This window comes from Labrus mixtus, chromosome 5 (genome assembly GCF_963584025.1).
Source record: "Labrus mixtus chromosome 5, fLabMix1.1, whole genome shotgun sequence".
NCBI lineage: Eukaryota > Metazoa > Chordata > Actinopteri > Labriformes > Labridae > Labrus > Labrus mixtus.
The window spans coordinates 14,241,893-14,261,950 of NC_083616.1; the positions used below are offsets into that span (position 1 = coordinate 14,241,893).

A 20,058-nucleotide genomic window follows, 5' to 3' on the forward strand; every position below is an offset into this window, starting at 1 on the left:
AAAGAAAAGCTATACTGAGAGGTTACTGAGAAAATGTAGGAGTAGAAGATGAAACGAGCAGGTGATGAGATGTGAAGTGATGAGACAACTGGCAAGCGAACAGTGCAGTTTCTTTTAATGAGCAGGCTTTGTCTGAGTAATCAGAGTTAATCAGAGTGTTTTTGTGCTACTTATACATGTATACAGTATATTATCCAGGTGCCAGAAAGCTCATGAGCATACGTACATACAAATCTGACTTCCTATGTGAAACGCTATTTGTATGCAAAGGAAGATACTGATTAATGATAATACTGATTTCCACTTTATTCAATACAATCAGAGAGAGCAAATCCAGGCCGGGAGCCTCTTCTTCCATAAACTATGAGCACTTTCTGTCTTACATGTGTTCATTTAAAAAAAAAAAGAGCTTTCAGGCAATTTATCACATTAATCTTCTACAAAATCCCCAATCCGACATATCAAAGTGTGCAGCTGTAACTAATCTAATCTATCACTCTAGCAAGAGTAAAGCCTCCTCTGTCCCAGACCTCCTGAGCTGGAATATTTACACCGACGAAAACTGCTGCAAATGTTGGTCTTTTCTGAGCTCTGCAAGGCGTGATGACAGGTAATCAGTCACAGTTTGGAAGTTCTTCAACTATTTTGAAATTCAATTTGGGAGCCAATATAGCATAACTAGCTGATGAATGTTGTAATCTTGCACCCAGAAGTGGTTGGGTATAAACATAGTTTGTTTCCCAGACGGAGTCTTTCTTTATCATTAAATGATGGAAAGACTGCAGAACATCGAAGACACTGAGTATGATGCTGATACAAAAACCTCTATGCATATACAAAGAGGTGCCTGAAAATGAGCTTTTCCCAGTCCGTATGTAATGTGTTTATTTAATTTACCAAAAAAGAGGGGGGGGGCGGATTAAATCCATTACATGCATCCAATGTATTGAAGAGAAAGTAAGCATGCTATATAATACAGTACATATACTTCACATGGCAAGATGAATGATTCAGTCACATCTCAGAAACATAACATTCTACATAAAACTCTGTTAGAAATGCTGCACTTAACCACAGTAGCCTCTCCCAGGAGAACTCCACAGTGTGCATTATGCATGTGCTGCACTGTGTATGCAAGCAGGGACAAGAAATGACATCAAGGACCTGGGCACAGGCTGTCATTTATTCTTCTGCACTCTTTTCTTGGTAAAGGGAGTGAAACGATTTGATTTTTTTTAAAAAGGTGAAACACAGGTGAAAAACATTTTACGGCAAGAAAATGACCCTAAATATTTCTTGCCATGAACTAAGCATGTAAATTGTACTCGGGCAACCCAACGACTACTGAAGAAACCTGAAATATGTCCTGCTGGGAGTAGCATCAGGAGAGAGAAAGAGACAGTGAGAGGGAGGGAGAGTCCCTCAGATCTCCTCATCAGACCATTGCTCTTCACCATCTTCAGGCTTTTCCCATTACATGATGTAGTAATTTATCTAACCGCCTCCATCCCCACTTCCTCTTAGTCATCTCACCTTAATGTATCTCTCCTCCTCTCAGTTGTTATCATTTTCTCTTTCAGTCTTTTCTTCCTCTTTCTCCCCTTTCCCCAAGTATTTTGCTCTGATTCTGAGCACGTTCAGCACCCAGCCCTTGAAACAGGAATTAACTGAACAAGGCTGCAGCTTGAGAGTAAAGGCAGAGGGTTTGCGGACAGGGGAAATAAACAGAGGGTGAGATGGGGGGGGCATGGAAGCTTTTTCCCTTCACCAATGGGAAAGCCCTCCAACAGAAATGGCAATTTACCCTTCTGAAAGCACCGAAGAAGAAAACAAAATGTTTCTGTCAAACAGCATCGACCCATCTCTTGTTTTTGGTTCATCCTGCTGGAGTGACTCACAGTCCCATGTCATGTCATTCTAGCAGACAGCTCAGGTTCCACTCTATTAGAAACTGGACACGACACACCCACTGCACCTCTACCTCGCCAACCCAGGTCACACACACACACACACACACACACACACACACACTCACTCACACCTTAAACCTTCACACATTAAAACACCTGCACATTTTATAAATATGTCCAGTATCTTCTACAGGCAACGATGAGAGAAAACCACCACATAAACAAAGGAGGCATTTCAATGTATGGAAATACTGTAGGAAAATCTATTATGCATGCAAATGTGTGAACGTGCAGAAGTGATGGAAGCATTTGAGTGATGAACGGCACATTTCAATCCCTTCACCTCACGAAAGTCTCTCTCTAATCCGGAGGGAAAACACCGCTCCCATACTATACCCCTCTTTACCTTGACACTCACAAACAAACAACAAGGAAGAATCATCAGTATCTCCAAGGAAAAAAACAGACAGTCGGAGCAGATGCAGACACATGCCATGTGCGCTGTCATGTGTGTGTGTGAGTGTGTATATACCTACAGAAAGGCTTCGTCCCGCAGCTGAGAGAGGCTGAGCAAACATCCAGACACCGAACACGCTCCACTGACTGTACTACTACTGTTGCTGCTGCTGGCTTACTCTCCTATGTGAGAGAGCCACACACAGACAGGCACCAGCTCGCTCTGTACCTAGCTCATTCACACATACACACACACACACACACACACACACACACACACACACACACATGCACGCACGCACAGCAGAGGGCAACCAGCTGTGAGGTTCTGCATTCACTACTCACACATCTGCAGGTGGCTCGCGCTCCCTCACTATCCCCTCTCTTTCTTTCTCTCTCTCTCTCTCTCTCTCTCTCTTGCTCTTCCTAGCTGTCACTCACACACACACGGCGGAGATGTTCACTATAGACTGACCAATCCGCAAGCATGGAGTAGCATGGGAAAAAGTCTTAAATGTTTGCTGGTGTGTAGCCAATAAGAGAGCTGTGCATATTGTCAAAGTTGGACATTTGATCCACTTAATCAAACAATGTCACAGAGGAACAGAGAGGTTAAGAACTGATAGAGGCAGCAAGAATATGAGATGAAATGTGGAGATAAATTCCAGAGACAAAAAAATATATATGTGCAAAGGATAAGATGAGATAAGCAGCTGAAGCACTGAGAAATAGTCTACAGATAGTCAATGTACTGCGCATACAGTATATGGCTCTTTTGTACCAAGGTGCTTTGCTTAATGCCCCTCATTCCAAACAGACTTTGCTAATGCTGCTGCCATCTAGGAAATCGTGGCACTAAAACAAAGCTAGTCTACCACACAAAGCTGCCCACAAACATATTCTATTATCCTCTTCTTTTGTCTTTTTCTTTTTTTTACTTCAGTTCATAATAATTGACAAGACTTGAGCATTGCAGTCTTCATAAAACCCTTCACACACACAGGCCACTCAGACAAGTGTGGTCACTAGTTCACCTCATTTGACCTTGTCTAAGTATTGTTTGTGTCATGATTTAGTTTTGTATTTGAGTTTCCCTGTTTTATCCCAGTGTTGCTTGTTTCCCTTGTGTGTTAATGTTCCCTAGTGTTGCTAGGGTGTGTTTCCTAGTTTTGTCTTCAGTGTTTTCTGTTTAATTTTGTCATTTATTATCCTCGTGTATCTCTGTGTTCTAGTGTGTTTTGTTAGAGTCTTGAGTTCTGTGTGTCTTTAGTGTTTCATGATTTAGTTTGTCCTCAGTGTTTCTTGTATTCCTGCCTCTGTGTGATTGTCCTGATTGTCCTCACCTGTGTCTCGTTAGTCTCACCTGTGTCTGATTACCCCTGTGTCTATTTAGTCTCTGTGTTTCTTCCCTTCCATGTCAGTTCATTGTTGTAAGTTGCCAGTGGTTTATGTTGTAGGAATGGCAGTTTTGCTCGTGCTCCTCTGTGGCTCCTGGTTTTTGATCCCTGTGTTTTTTGTTGAACTTTTGAAATTAAGTTTTGTTGCCTTTGGCCTTTTTTTTTAATTAAATATTTTTGGTTTCTGCACTTGGGTCCACCTCCCTTGTTTTTCCAACCGTTCGTAACAGTTTGGGGATTTAGAAGCGTGGCTTTGCAAATATTTCCTTTAGTCTCCTGTCCTGTCTTTGAATAAGCTATCAGCCATCAGGCTGGAACAACTTTCACAGTTTCAACACAGCTTTCAAAACGTAATGGCAAGAATGGGAGGAATTGTGGCTACAACTGCAGTGATCAAACATTTTGTGGTTCTTTTTATCCAGTTGGAGAAATTGGAGCTGCCATACAATTCTCAATTTCAGAATCAGAATTAAAACCAACAGGCTGATGTGGATGTCTGTTCAAGCTGCTGATAATTACAGACCAAGCAACCTGAAGTGAATGTGGCATCGAACATGTAACAGCAGAACTCCACACAACTAAAACCTGACTGTGACTAAATCAGCAGAGTAGGAATCTGTGCGGGTGTGCAGGGCAAGATTATAAAGTTGTTAAGGAGTGCTAAAAAAAAAAAAACTGTGGATATTGCACCAAATCCTGTCACCTTTTCTTATTTTTCTATTACAATAAACCCTTCTGCTACAGTTTCCCTTCATATCACTGTTGACAAACCTAATGTTCTCTCCCTTCCTCAGCTTTCTGTCAGAGGGAAATTGTTGAAAAAACAGTTTGGCTTGCTGGTGATGTGCAATTCCTTTGTACGCCCCAGCAGAATAAAACTTGTGGCAAATTGGAAGAAACGTCTCCTCACTGTTGAACAATAGACGGACTAATACCTCCCCTCTGAAACCAATTATCCCCACTCTGGAGCAACAACTTTCCTGCTGAGACAGTACTTCCCCCCCCCCCCCCCCCCTTTAGGAAGACAAACCGCAGTACACAGTTCAGGTTTTTCACTTAGGTGGTTAATCAATTAGCTACACAATGTGTGGAGAAAACAGCCTGAAGTAATTTGCCTTAATGAGCCTCTTTATGTATGCACTTCTTATCTTTATTGCAAACAGAAAAAAAAACATGTAATAATGGATGCACACATAAATACATGTGTACATTATACAAGATGAATGTGTGTGTACATGTTCGTATGTATGCATACTCCCCTTTGAAAATATCCCAGCATGGTTTGCAGTCAACGGTATAAATTATTCTCCCTTATGATACATGTGTAGGCTTTAAAAATTGTAAAAGTCTCTGTGGAGAGGGATCCGCCTGGGAGAAAAACTATTCTTAACATGGGAGAAACTGTGGAAAGGTCAATTCACAAAGAAAAAATAATTGTTGCATAAAAGAGTTTCTTTTAAAGTCAGAGAATGCACAGCAGAGTAGATGACTCAAAGGTAAACCGGAGGGGAAAGTGGAAGAAAGAGACAGAAAAGTAGATATAGAAAACTTTTTTTTTTGTTTTAAAGCAGGAGTGGATTAATGAAAAAAGAAACACGGGAACATTTTAAGAAGAAAACGCCTGGTAGTGCAGAGAATGTACTTGATGTAAGGTTCACAAAAACACAGCTGATGTATGAACATTCCTCGTTTTCTCCACCTTTTTGATGTATTTGCATTTAGGAAGCAAAGCTGGGTGACTGCCAGCTCAGACAGGGGTCCCGACAGGAGGGGGAAGGTGCCACCCTGCTTCCTGGCACACACTGCTCTGCAGAGTCACGACAAAACCCTGTGGAGGCGCACCAAAGAGAGGGAGCAATGTGTTTGTGTGTGTGTGTGTGTGTGTGTGTGTGTGTGTGTGTGTGTGTGTGTGTGTGTGTGTGTGCGTGTGTGTGTGTGTGAGTATGTGTGTGTGTGTGTGTGTCTTGTATTACAATAGAGTCAGACACGGGGACACGGCAGCTGTCCCTTTCATGTGTGCTTTTTCATGAGGCTTGTTCGGCATTGTCTGTCAGCAGGTCTTATATGACTACAGTTGCTGAGTTCAATCCAGCACAACACACCTCATCCTCACAGCCTAAAGCGCTACAGAGGAAATACAAATTCTCTCTGGAAAAGAAGCAACACTGACATAATAATGTCTGACGCCTGAGTGTGCTCTCTATAAAACACATTTCCCTGAAGCCAAAGTTTCTGACAGGTTAAGAAAAAACATAATTGTGACCATGAGGTTTAGAGACCTAAAGGCTAAAGTCCGTACTGCTTAATGGTCTTCTGAACACCAGCAGCTCCCAGCACTGCTACAGAGGAAACATACAAACACCTGCCTTTACAAACACAAATGTTTACACAGTCTATATGCCCCTTATAAACGCTGTGAGATTCTGTTCTTTTTCGACACTCGCATGCTGTGACTGGGATAAACAAACACACCCATGCACTGCCACCATCCTTGCCTGAATCTCCTGAGTTGGCATGTCTGCACCAGCGAACCCTGCAGTGTGCACCATCTGTCTGCTCATTACTCACCACACACACATCACAGAGCAAACATATAGTCCACACATAAACATGCACAGCACCACAGCAGGGAAAACCACACTACATACATGTTCACATAGAATGACTGACAAGACTGACAGAGGAGCTGGCAGTAGCTCTTCAAACCTTCTCCTCTCCTATCTTCTTTGACTATTGCTGTGTTATCAGTTGGCTGAAGAAACAGGAAGAGGTAAAGAGGTGTTATCAGTGCTAGAAGAAGCAATGTGACAGATGGACTGGGAGTGAAGTGGGAGAGATATGCAGTCAAACAAGCACACAGACACAGACAGTGTTTTGTTTTTTTTATCTCGATACCCCATACCAAGTAGAAAGCAAGCTTGTAACATTTACTCTAGACTTCAAATAAACAATCAATTAAAAAACATGTAAGGCAGCCACTGGGAGCGGGCTGTGCAAACAACTAAGTGGATCCCCACTCTCTATCACAGCAGGCAGCTCACCACTAGCCGCTTTGTACCACTGCAGCACACATGAAGCTCAACCCAATCTCTGCCCTTCATTTTCTCATATTCTCTCTGTCTTTTGGTTATTTAGTTATTTTATCTTTGTAAAACGGGAAAAAAATATCTCATTTCACTCTCATTTCTGTTTTTGTATGCTGGCAGCAAAAATCCCAGGAGCGTCATAAACTTTCTTCATTAGCTTTTTGCACTAGTGTGTCTCCAAGAGAGTCGGCATGTTCACCCCGCCGCACGTTGTGTATCATGCAGACTTCTCTCAAATCTGTTGATAAATTAAATCTTAATGATTACAAGTGCAGATATTACATTATATGTTTTGTTTTTTAAACAGCCAATACAGCAGACAATATACATTTTCTTTTCTGCTTGATTTTACTATTCCAACTAAATGCTTGTTTTCATCACTAACAAAAAAAAATGGATACATCACATATTGCTCTTTTCTTAACAAATCAAAGACCCATTTTACTGGCCACAGCCTAGAGGTGAGTCCACGCACCCCATGTGCGGAGGCTGTGACCCTCCAGGCGAGCAGCCCGGGTTCGGGTCCGAGTCATTCCCCACTAACCAAATTTGATTCTATCCACTGTCCTATCTCTAAATAAAGGCATAAAAAGCACACAAATAAACTTTAAGAAAATATAGAAAAGATCTGTTTTACTTCACATTAGGGAAATCGTCTTATGTAAGATAACAAGTGCTACTGCACTAATAAATAAATTGTAGCTGAATCATAGAAATATTTAAAAAAAAAGGTGTCACAGAGCAAATGAAAAAGGTGTTGGCGGCTACAAAGAGAGATGAGAGGTAAACAAAGGGGCTGAGGAAGGAAAAGGGAAAGCATCGATGTACAAAGGGCACAGTCTGGGTTGAAGCTGAGTGGCCCAAGTAGCTGCCAACAGAGGAGGCACAACCCCTCCTGGGAGAATTAGTGCTTCCCTTGGATCTATAGATGGATTCATCTCACTACTCTGTTGACTTTTGTGTCTGCCATGTCTTTGTCTGTCTCTCTCTCTCTCCCTCCTTGACTTTGCTTGCTTCATCAGTTGCTACTTGTTCTGCTGCAGGTTGCTAACTCTCCGTCTCCCCTTTGTCTCCTCTCTACTCTAAACGTCAGTATCCTTTGAAAGGTTCTGTTTCAGCAAGATTGTCAATTTGCATTCATCATCTCAAAGACAAACGTGGAGACAAAGTCAAAGTAATTGGTCACACTAATTAGGAGACATGATCGACAGCAAACCCTGACCTTTACATAATTGTTGGAACTGAACCGGTTTCACTCTTAAACGCCTCAGATATATATCAAGCTGTTACTGGACTTACACACAGCTAATTCAATTGTACATGTGGAAACAATGTTGGAAGATATGTTTTGATTTAATTAAAATGTATATTTAAATTATTTCCACTGTGATTACAAATTACATAATATCTGTAATTTTGTGTAATGTACTTTCTCTACCTCAGTCTGTTGTTATATACATCTTCCAAAGTGTAAAACATGCATGTATCACAGTTGTATGTCTGATATTTATTTTGTCAAGTGCTATAAGGATTACAAAAGCTTTCCAATTGAGTTACCATCTTCTCTTTCTTATACTGTTTGTCCTTTCCACACGGCATTTGAGGGATAAACTTCCTGATATCGTTATCGGCCCCAAAAATCCCGTATCAGTCGGCCCTCGTTTGAACTGTTATAAACTCAAGTTAAAGCTATCTCTCTTTTCTGTTCGAGTGTTTTGAAGGTCAGTGTAATTTGAGCTTTATGGCTACAAAGTTCAACTTCATGACCTCATTAAATAAAAGCTACTTCTGACTACAAAAACACATACGCAGCTGTCTTGTGATTGTAAATGTGACAGACTTAGAAGTCTCCTCATTCATACAAGTTAGTAAAATTATTCATGACAGATTTGATTTAGTCTCAATTGATTGTGGTAGTTAATCCATGATCATTTTATGTTGGAGTAAATACCACTTCTCTATCTTTGTTTCATTTTTAATACAACTACTGCAGGTCCTATAATAATGATAAAGCCTCAAGATAACAACTGACTGTAGCAGTGTTTCCCCTAGGTTTAAAGCATTGGGGGGGGGGTGGGGACAAGCTGACATGCCGACACAAACACTTGAAGGAATCTTGATGTCCATGCGTTACTTTTAATGACAGCTGTCCTTTTCTATCAGAAAGGTATCATTAAATGACTTCTTTCCCTGATTTCCGACTCTATCCACTAACCTATCTCTACAATAAAGGCCCAAAAAGCCCCAAAAAAATCTTAACATTTTATTTTTTTTAACTTGACCTTCAAGGGGGGCGGGGGGGGAGCGTTGGGGGGGGCGGGCCTACCTAATATAATGGTAGTGGAAACACTGTGTAGTGACATAAGAGAAAAAAGTACTTTACAGAGACCTGTCTGTAAAGCTCTCCACAAAAGTAGCTTAGGAGAGCAATGAAGAATAGGTAAAACATCTCTAGTCTTGTTTTTTAAACAAGCTGTCTAATCTTATCTGCCCTGTTGTAATGAAAATGGCCCAAGTAAATCATTCTAGAAGAAACTGGATGATAGATCACATCTTCTCCGTGTCTGATGTTTTTTTTACTTCTTATTAATAAAGAATTGATCTGAAACAACTGTAAGGCTCATCAATACATATCTTACGCATGTGAATTTTGTTTACTTTGCCTAAAACTTATATGACTGTGTCAGGGCTTTCCACAAGCACTGGGGACCCCAAGACCCCCATAGATGGCTACTTAGTCCCACCAACTGATTACTCCATATGTCTGTGAAAAAAGCCCTGTTGTGTCCCATCCAGAAATATAAACTTTTAATTAAATTAAAGTATACAGGCCAGGGCATTTTATGCTTACATCTATGATGTACTAACTGTGCTTAATCTACTTATTAACATATGCCATTCAAAGACAGTAATCTCACACACACACCAATGTCATTTAGGAAAATAATTTCTTAGAAACAAAGTTGCAATGATGATAACAGTGTTGAACCGACTTTGCTGTAGGTGAAGGTACGATTATTGTCTATTGGCCTAATATTATTGTAGTACTCAGTATCTCTGACTCCTAGTATCCACAGTTCCCTCATACGAGGATTGATAAATAATGCACAAAAAAACAGCATGCCATCACATTATTTATATTTGCAACAGATAATAAAAACCTGTATCCACATTATTCACCCAAACAGAAATAAACACTTCCACACAAATATAGGCAGAAAAATGCCGGATATACCCCGATACGTGCTAAAAATATTTTAAGATCGGCTAAGCTTTTCCTTGAACACTCAAGGATTCTTCCCCCACACAGTGTGTCATCACAACAGCCTACACTCCAGACCTGAGGGATTGTAGTAGCAATCTTTACAGGTTTCACCGGGTGATTCATCCTCTTTCATTAGAACACCCACACGCACACTAATAACTCCACATGGCTCTAACAGCACCAATAGAGCGCGACATTGGTCCGTAAAAGCTAAGTCTTAAAAATATAAATCTATGCAAGTATAACTGTACTTGCCCTTAAAGTTTATTAAGAGTGATGATAAGGACTTTCATTCTCATTTCATCCAACAAACAAGTTATATTTCATCTGCATTGCCATCATAAGGCAGGACTGTGCCTCTTTTTAAAGCTGTTTTAAGATAACTGACAGTTCAGGATCACTGTTAAGCAATCACTTCGAAAAGCTATGAGTAGTTTCTCTTTTGCTCTCCAGGTAGATTTCAGTGACAGATGTCTGATTGGTAAGACTCTGTACTTACTCTGGTCCTGATCTGCATTGTTTTGATCTGTCTACATGGTTGAATTGTCATTTTGTACAATCTTGATGAGAATGGTCAGATCTGGCCGTTGTCCTCTTCAGTTGGGCAATACAAAGTTTACGTAGTATCCTCTTACATCAACATTGAGGAACATTTCTATTTGTATCGACATCTTGAGGTTGTATTTATCCAAAATGTGTGTGTGTGTTCCTGAGATGTCCAACACAAGGATATAAAAAGAGCAGAGGGCTGTGTTGGTGAAGAGTTGTTGCTGCACTAATAGTCCAGGTAAAGCCAAGTAATAGCACATGCCTCATACTCAGAAATGTTAAATACTATTTTTTTTAGGTGTGTGAATGGCAACCATTGCCCAAAAAATGTGTTGAACTGCATTTCAAGCTTTTATCAACAAAACAACAAAGCTTGAGGTGTTCCTTTCATACAGAACTTTTTGTTTTGTTTTACATTAAACTACTCAACTGATTTATCATGTCGTTTAGTAGAAGTTAGCAAGTAAATACTTTCTAGTACTTTGTAAATATTGAAAGTGCTGTTAACTAGGTCTAAAATAAACAACCTTGACAGGAATTTATTATGAAACTCACCCCTGATTGTGTGGAGCTCATGGCTGAGAGACAGGGTACGAACAGTCCAGCGTCCCTCACGGCAACACTGCAACACTTTGACAGCAACATGATATAGTCAGTCAGAGGACTGATAGGAAAAAAAGTTAAGGGGCTATATATATTTATATGTGTGTGTCAGCTGCAGATGTACACAAGGACAGGGGCAGGACCCCCCTAGTCAAGCCCCCGTGTTCAGACGTCACCATAACTGTGAAATGCTTAGATGTCTGACCAACAAATTAACACATTTGTGGATGAAAGGGCATCCCACTGACAGCCAGCTAGGACACAAAGAAACACTTCTGAGTATAGAATTCTACAGGTCAGGAATACTCCTCAGTCCTTCACATCTATGCTATGTATCCTTGAGAAATGTCACAAAAATTAAAAAAAAAGATGCAGATACACAGATTAAATAGAGTGAGAGTGGTCAAATTATAAACAATGCTGTGAGCTGAATTATTTAATTTTATGAACATGGCCTGTGGTCAACATCATGACTTAGAAATAGAAGCCACCTGTTGAATGAGACAACTTCAGTATCATACTCAGCTGGCAGGACTCTGGTGGAAATTGGAAAAATGCCAGATATACAAATATTTGTCACCAAAGTATTCCTCATTACATTTATCTTTAGAAAAAGATGACCCACCAGAGGACGACATGCATTTTATGTAATCTGAAATAACATGACAAACAACTTCTGGATCACATGTTTTAAATAATACATGAAACTCTACTGTAAACAACAGAGAAATCACCAGTCTAGTTGGGTGCAGTACAAAAGGAGAGGACAGAAGATATTTTAATTGCTTGTTACTGAGGTAAGTCCTTTTTGGGTGTTAGTGTTACGTTGATTTTCTTTGAGCTAACTGGTGCTACAGGTTTGTGTCAGGTTGTTTTTTAACTTATTCCTGACAGTCACTGAATGTAGACACACTGATGTTTTCTTTTCTATTTTTACAACATACATTTACCAACCACATATGAATGTGAATACATTAGAAATATCAGTGCTTCTGCTATTTATACCAACAATAAATTTAAAGTGAACTGTTGGTTAAAGTAGCTAACTGTAGAGCTGGGCTGAGCTTGTGTTGAGCTTGTGTTGCTAGGCAACAGTTATACATTACATTTGTGCAAGAAATTGAAAATGTCAAAATCAGAGGAGAAGAATTTGAAACAAAATATTGTTTTTAATTAAATAACCAAAACAAAAAATCCACTTTGTTTCAAAAATGATCTTGTCGAGCTTTTAAGATGATCACTACAGCTGTTTTTACCCTGTCCCTGTGTATTCATTGAGAATAGAAAAGGCTGAAGAAAGTAATTCTAAATAAGAGGTGGGGCTTCAAAGTCAAATAAAAGAATATATGTTTCAAATGAAATTTTCCTCTGCTTCAGTTGTTTTCCAGAGAGAACTTCTAAGAAGTGGATATCCTGATGGCAGAAAGTGGCAGAAAGGAGCGTCTCAGTGTCTCCACCCTCAGGTTCATTTCTTACAGTTGTTTATGAAGAAATAGACTACACTTATTTTTGTAATGTGTTGCTGTTGTCTGTGTCATTACTGGAAGGTGCTCCGTTCAATCTGTTTAATGTTTTTCTGTTGAACAACCTTTATCTTGATGATTGGACAGGAAGAGAAACCAGGCAGCAAATGACAGGAGGATCTGCAGGATGGTGAATAAACAGGTGGAGAAGCAATTCTTGGATCTGGATATAGAGTTCTTCAAGGAGCACAACAATATAACAGCGATCATTGCTAATCTGACAGATAAACAAATAGAGCAGTCGGAGATTTTAGAATGGATTGAAGAACGCATACACATCCTGGCGAAGAACATGGAGGACAAACATGAAGACATGGACAGGTTAAGCTTGAACTGTTCGGAAACATAATCTGAAACCGACAGCATCCCCTCAAAATATGAACCAGAGGAAAGCTCCAAAAGTTTGCTGAATGATTCCAGTGGTGAGGACACCAGAGACGCCTCCAATGATGCGGACAGTCCGGACACAAGTTTGCAACCAGCTGAAAGGGAGCAAGATGAAAAGCAGCAGGCTTCATCTGATGGTACCACTGTGCTAACACCGCCAGCTGAAGAAGGAAAGCACGAGGGATTACTTTAGTGTAAACCCCATCTTCAAGTACCATGAAGTCTAATGTGAATAGTAGAGTACAAGTCGGGCAGCTGGAGGATGAGGTGAGGGGAGAGATGCAATGGAAGGAATGGATCAAACAAGAAGTTAGAGGACAACATTACAAAAAGCCTCATCCCGTATCAGATCAACAAGAGGAGAAACAGGTCAAAAGGAGAAGACAACGTTGTGAAAAGTAAGATGAATCTTGCTAACCCTCTGATTCATCGTTTAGAGAGATTTGAAGATGAGGACTGAAGGGCTCAGGCTCAATAAGTGCTTGATTGAGAAAATAAAACATTGTGTATTTTAAAAAAAGTCTTCCGTTTTAATAGATTAACAAAACTACTATCACTCCCTGTCTACAATGTGACGTTGCTGCAGTGTGTCAGTGGGATTGATGAGCTGGTCAGGTTCACTGTACAGGTGCCTTTTCTCAAATAAACTAGTATTCTCCTTCTACTGGTTACACCAAGTTCCTATTTTCTTCAAAATCAACTCTTTAGGGATAAGAATTAACAAAGAAAGACGGTTCTGCTGGCAAAGATGGTTTGTCTACAGACATCAACATTTACCTCACAGCAGTAAAGGAATATTAATGCACATTAATGTGAAATTCATCTGGGCATCCTATTCAGTCTTAGAGTAACAAAAAAGGAATTCAGTGTTTGAGCAAATACTAAGGTACAATATGTTCTATCTTGAAATGTATGATCCAGATTACTTTAACAGTTACATTTCACTTTCAGTATATTTGGGATAAATCAGTACCCACTGAAAGTAACTAAAACTAACAAACCTGGAGTCATTGCAATGAATAGATTCAAAATGAGTACACATTTTACCGCAGCCTATTTTAGCACATGCAAGAAAATACTGATTTAAGGTTATAACCCCTTCTTCCAGATAGGCATCATTATTGCAGAATGAGCATTCCTGATAAAAAAAAAAGTTTGCAAAAGTCTGAATTTATCTCAATAGACAAGTAAACAAATGTATTCAAACAATCAAAGCTTTCTCACCCAGAATGCGTAGAATTTGCCTATTGGGTGGAGAGAGAGCTGGGTATACAGTAATGACTTGCTCACCTTTTTGATTTGATCAATAGAAGTTTAAGCTGGCTATCATGCCCTTAGGTTAATTGGTGCCAATTAAGAAAAAAATGCTTTTTTTAGATTCAGATGTGACAAGCATGGGTATTGTGTAAGAAATTAAGAACAGCAGATAGGCATAGAAACTGGGGGTCATATCCAATAGGAACTCTTTTCTTGTAAATTAATCATAATCAGTCTTGTTCTCAGGTCGTGTGGGCCTATTTCAGAGGTTGAAAAAATACAGTTACTCAGTCTTTGAATTTACTTATTCCAAGTCAAGAGACTATATTATAAAAGCAAAGAAAACATCCAATGAGATGAAAGCTATTGATCTTAATGGGAGAGTAAAAACAGAGTGTGCAGAAAGCTGAACAGAGTGGGCAGAAAGTGGCATTACTGTGAGAATAAGAATCACATGATCCAGCCAGCCAGCCAAAAAGCCTCTCTTGTCATATTCTGCCAGTTTCCTCTCTCTTGTGGAGATCTCTCAGAGATCCACACCACATCAGCTTTGCACCAGTAGGTGGCACCAAGTCCCTTCCCTCTCTAGCCACACTCAGCAGAAAATTCAAGTGTCAATAAAGAGACATCATGGCGATACAAACCATCACTTGTATGTTTGTTTTTTTATTTCATGCTGTCAGTTTCAGGCTGAGCTGACCGTCAGCTGACCCCTGCTCTGCAGAGAGAATCATATCACAGAAGACCAGAGTGAGTATTCTGCCTATTGAGTCTGCTGTCTGCAACACTAATATGATGATGATGTGTCAGAAGTATGTTCCTCTCTACCAGTTAGAGCCCTAACAGTTTCCCTGAAGAATAAAACAGTTTCCCTGAAGAAAAGGGACAGCCATACAGTGTCACGTCCTGACACAACACTGATGGACTTCTCAGACTTTAAATACCTGAACTAAAATAGTCAGCAGTAATTTATCCAATGCCCTTCAAGAGAAATTCTAGTAATTTCAAACTCCCTTTCAACCTTTACATATTTTGGTCTGAATGGATTTAAGGTGCAATAAGTTTCTAGAAATGCTCCAGATTATCTCAGCCATCATTGGTTGCAACCAAATCCCCGGGGGCAACTGTTCCTGATCAATGTAAGCCTACTATAAATACACATTTCTTCCACTGTTTTTAGGGATATCTGTAGGGAACGGGATCCTTTCCACAATGTTTAAAGACACAAATAATCCGCTTTAACCTGTCAGTGGCAAAAACAAGCCCTTTTCATGGATGTATTTTACAGTCACACATGATGACATGATGATTACATTGCAGTTTGTTACGCTGCTGCTGGCTGAGTGGTTGTACTAGACAAGAACAAATGTGTGCCTACACTTAGTTAAGATTTAAAAATGATTTTAAACAGGTGAAAAAATACCAGAATGAAAGACAAACCTAACTGTGTTTGCTGTTAAATAGAAGAAGAAATATCAGCAAACATAAGCTGCAGTATTCAAAGTCGTTTTCTATCCATACAAGAACATCTGGAGTCAAATCTTTTTTTAAAAATGTAATCAGTAAAATCAAACTGAGCTTTTTGTCTTGTTCATTGCAAACTCAAAGTGATGCTTTTAAGTAAAAGACAAATATTCCAGCCCTATACATACCGTAGTACTTCTTAAAACACACATCAGTCTTGTTTCACTAAAGCACCAACCTCTATGTAGGAGCTCAAAATAAATCTATAATCCAAACTTCATTAATTACAGATTTTCTTAAATGTCCTAATACATGTGACTTATCAGCTGACCTTGTGTTTTTAAGTCTATCCAGTTTAATCCTTTGATTTTCTTTAAACATACAACTTAACCAGCAGTCTTTCAGCATCTTGACATGCAGGCTGTTTTAAATAGACAAACCCGGCCTTCAGGTTGTAACATTCTCCATATCAGGCTCTGCTGTGGCATGATGAGATACATCCTTCCACATCAATGTATCAGAGCAGCAGCAGCAGTCATGTCTGCCAACTCTATTACTGCTACTTTACAGGATGTGAAACAGATTTTCTTTGCACATGTTAGTTGCACAAATAAACAAAAGAAAACCGTTCTCCCTTAGTTGTCTCGAATTGGCGTTGCACTCTTTTGTTTTGGGCAATTAGTCTGACCGTGGCTTTTGCACTCAACGTGGTGGTCAATGACTCAACGTGGTGGTCAATGTGGGGGTCACCGGTGTCAAAAGAACCGGTTTAAAAACACAGCACCATCACAACCGTTCTTATCCAGAAAGCGTTTCATTTTTTCAAGGAACATAGCAACAGCAGCTTCAGTTAGATAGTGGGCGTGGAATCCAAATTGCATAGGATCGTATGAGTTGTGGCTTTTGTTAGATGACCAGTCAGTTGTTTGGCCACTCATTTTTCTTTTATTTCCTGGTTTGAATATTGGAGTAACCGTGGCAACCTTCCCAGCTGTCGGAAACAACTAAGTGTTTAATAGCTAAATTCACCAAAAGCATGATTGGGCATACCAGAGACTCTTTGTGTGCTTTTAAAAGTGTAGTCAATAAAATCAGTAAACCAAGTCCCTCTGCTATACAGCCCCCCTTTACCTGAGGAGTGAGAAAATCCCCTTAATGTTTGCCTTGAGTAAAATGAACCTCACAGTGGGTTAGACCGGCTTTAACATAAGCCCTATTAATGTGGCTATCATCTCAAGAACACTAAATAAAACACCCAGCGATACAGACACATATCAATAGCAGGCTGCAACTTCCTAAGCAAAAGATATGAGTGGACACACTGAATAGAGCCAGACGTGCAGGAGCACACAGACACACACATCCCCTGCACTCACTTCAGAACAATGTCAAAGAGTGCAGTTAAGCTCAGCTCCGACAATTCAATCAATCAATCAATCAATCAATCAATCAATTTTTTTTTGTATAGCGTCAACTCATAACAAGTGTTAGTAGTTAGTAGTCTTTGTCTGTTAACATTACAAAAGAGCAGGTGAAAAGACCTTACTTATTGCTATGTTACAAAGATCTGGCCTATCCATCATGAGCACTTTAGCAAAGCAGCAAAAGTTACAGTGGTAAGAAAAACCTGTAAAAACTAAAAGGCAGAAATCTTCGGCTGGATCCCCGGCTCATGATGAAACAGCCTTCACAGGCCTAGACTGCGCCGGGCTTGGAAGGGGATAGGGGGAGAGATGGGATAAAATGCAGGTTTTTAACCTCTTTGAACTCCTCTTCCTCATTGTGATTTGTCTACACACAGCAGCTTATGCTCAAGCGTCAATGCGGAAGTGCAAAATCCTGCAGTTCGTGGAGTGTCCGCTGGCTCCAGGAACACCTGAAGTCACATACACATGACGGGCAAAAAATCAGTTTTTACAGCATAAATAAACAGCCTGGTACAACAACGAAATAGGTCTTATTAGTTATTGTCATCACTGGCACACACTGTATAGAGGGTCATTTTTATTTTTTTTTAAACGGCCCTGTTTTGATTTTGAAAACAATACGTGTTATCCATAGTTAGGTGCGTAGATGACATGATTGACAGTTGGGCGCGATGTACGTTTTCGTCAAGAGACTTAAAACCCGCCTCAGCTTCGGCTCTAAGCCTGTCGTTAGGTTGACTTAAAGTTAGACAGAGAGGATTTCCAGCATGGCGGCGGCTGGCGATGAGGCTCCGGAGCCCCCTGCCGTAACAGATGGCTGACCTCACTCAGTATACAGTCTACGCTTATGCTTCTTTAAAAGTGGAGCAAGTTTGTCTTGTGTTAACATGCTAACTTTATGGATTTTCATTTTTTATGCTCAGTTAAGGTAACTTCAGTTCCCTTAATATCAAATGTATAGTTTCTTAGAATGGAGAGCTATTCAGACAAGCTCAAGATATTTAGTAATTTGGGTCAATTATACTTTTCTTGTTCATTTTCAGAACCAAATGCATGCACCTCTGTAACCACCCCTCTCTTCAAATCAAAGTATCTTCTCCGTGGAATCTCTGAGGTCCCCATCCTCACATGACAAAACTATTCTTGATTTTATTGAAGACTCATAGATAACCACACCGTATATTCAGAGATAGACAGAGAATAAAAAAAAAAAAACAATTCTGTTCTTCTGCTCTCACAGACAACAGGCAAAAACATCAGACTGATCTATTGAGATACTATAGGGTGGCTAACTGAAGGTCGGATGCAGTCGCTTTTAAAAGTGTCCTTGGGCAAGAGCACAAACCCCAAATTGCTCCTATTGCTGCGCCAGCGTAGCATGAATGTGTGTATGATGGGATTAGTTAATAATACTGATGGACACTTTACATAGCAGAATGTGATGTGTGAATGGGTGAATGTGACATACAGTCAATTGTGACCTCAAAGTGTGTTCATGTTGAAAGACAGCTTGTAGCCAATTGGAAAAGAGCAGAGCTAAATTTTAACACGCCCATTTAGATTTGGAACATTTTAAAGTGGCCAGTTTTTCACACCAAATGTAACTGCAGTAGAAATTGGCAGACATGGTCTACTCTAAATCAGTCTTAAAGCTCTTTTCCTCTGTAACAAATTCAATGTGTGCTGTGCTGTACTGAAAAGAAGTGGAAAAAAAGGGAGGCAGATGGCCTCCTCTTGCAAATGTTTCCACATCTCTCACTGCAGTACACCCCAGAGCCTTTGTGTCTCTTGTTTCCCTTTCTCTGGATCAATACAGTGGCTTTACAGCAGATTACAGTGACTCCCCTGAAAAGTCTATGGACACATAAAGATGTTCCCTCAAGCTCAGAAAGCACAGACACACTCTTAACATAAAATGTATGATTGTGATTTGCTCCTAAAAGCCCAATGATGCTTTGTTCTGATTTGTTATGGCACTTTTGAATCAATTATCAGAATCAGTATAAATCCCCTATAATTCAATGACCGATTCATCTGTTTGAACTGATGACTTTACCATCACTTTGAATTGCCTTGTTGCTGCAATGTGCTATATAAATAAACACGTATGCACTTGACTATTATTTCTCTTATTATGAAATGTGTACTGTAAAAGTTTGAGTGTTTTTGTTGTTGAAACTGTGTGTTGCTGCTTTTCTTGGTCAGGTCTCTCTTGAAAAAGAGATCTCTGATCTCAAAGGGATTAACCTGGCTAAATGAAGGTTAAATAATATTGTCCTCTCACGTCTTATTCTACTAAGGCTTTGTTCAGTATGGCAATGTCTAAAGCTTTAGTTAGAGTAAATAGGATTTTGTTCTTTCTTCTAATTTCTAGGGTTCGAGTAGAAGAAGTAGAATGGAGGTAACATACGAATCCAAGCCCTTTATTTCATTCAGTTTGATGCTATTTCTTCAAATAGGAAACCTGACTTCCAGAGAGGACAGCCTTTCCTTACAAAAACATTCATGTCATACAGGGATGCAGACCAATGTCATGCTACTATTAAATGTTCTCGTTAAGTAGATGTGCACTGAAAAGTAAAAAAAACTTGAAATCTAAATGATGTGTTACGTTGAACGGATCATTAGGAAGTCAGTGAGTCACATGCATATCAAATAAAGGTGCAGCATATTGCACAGAGAACCCAACACCCCAAACAGCCATGCTCCCGTATTGATCTAAATGGGCTGCAGA

The 20,058-nt window shown here is 39.8% G+C and overlaps 1 protein-coding gene across 8 annotated transcripts in view; it reads right to left on the reverse strand.

Moving 5' to 3' along the window:
* The window catches only part of mctp1a (multiple C2 domains, transmembrane 1a), a 229,893-nt gene that overhangs the window by 201,845 nt on the left and 7,990 nt on the right, over positions 1 to 20,058 (reverse strand). Inside the window, exon 1 of one of the 8 annotated variants that reach the window (XM_061037963.1) lies at positions 11,219 to 11,319. The exons of 6 other annotated variants lie outside the window; for them this stretch is intronic. In XM_061037963.1, the coding sequence (XP_060893946.1) occupies positions 11,219 to 11,308 (90 nt within the window). In that variant the 5' untranslated portion in view covers positions 11,309 to 11,319. Of the gene's footprint in view, positions 1 to 2,446; positions 2,791 to 11,218; positions 11,320 to 20,058 lie in introns of those variants that run through there. One more of the 8 variants, XM_061037964.1, reaches the window with a different exon arrangement.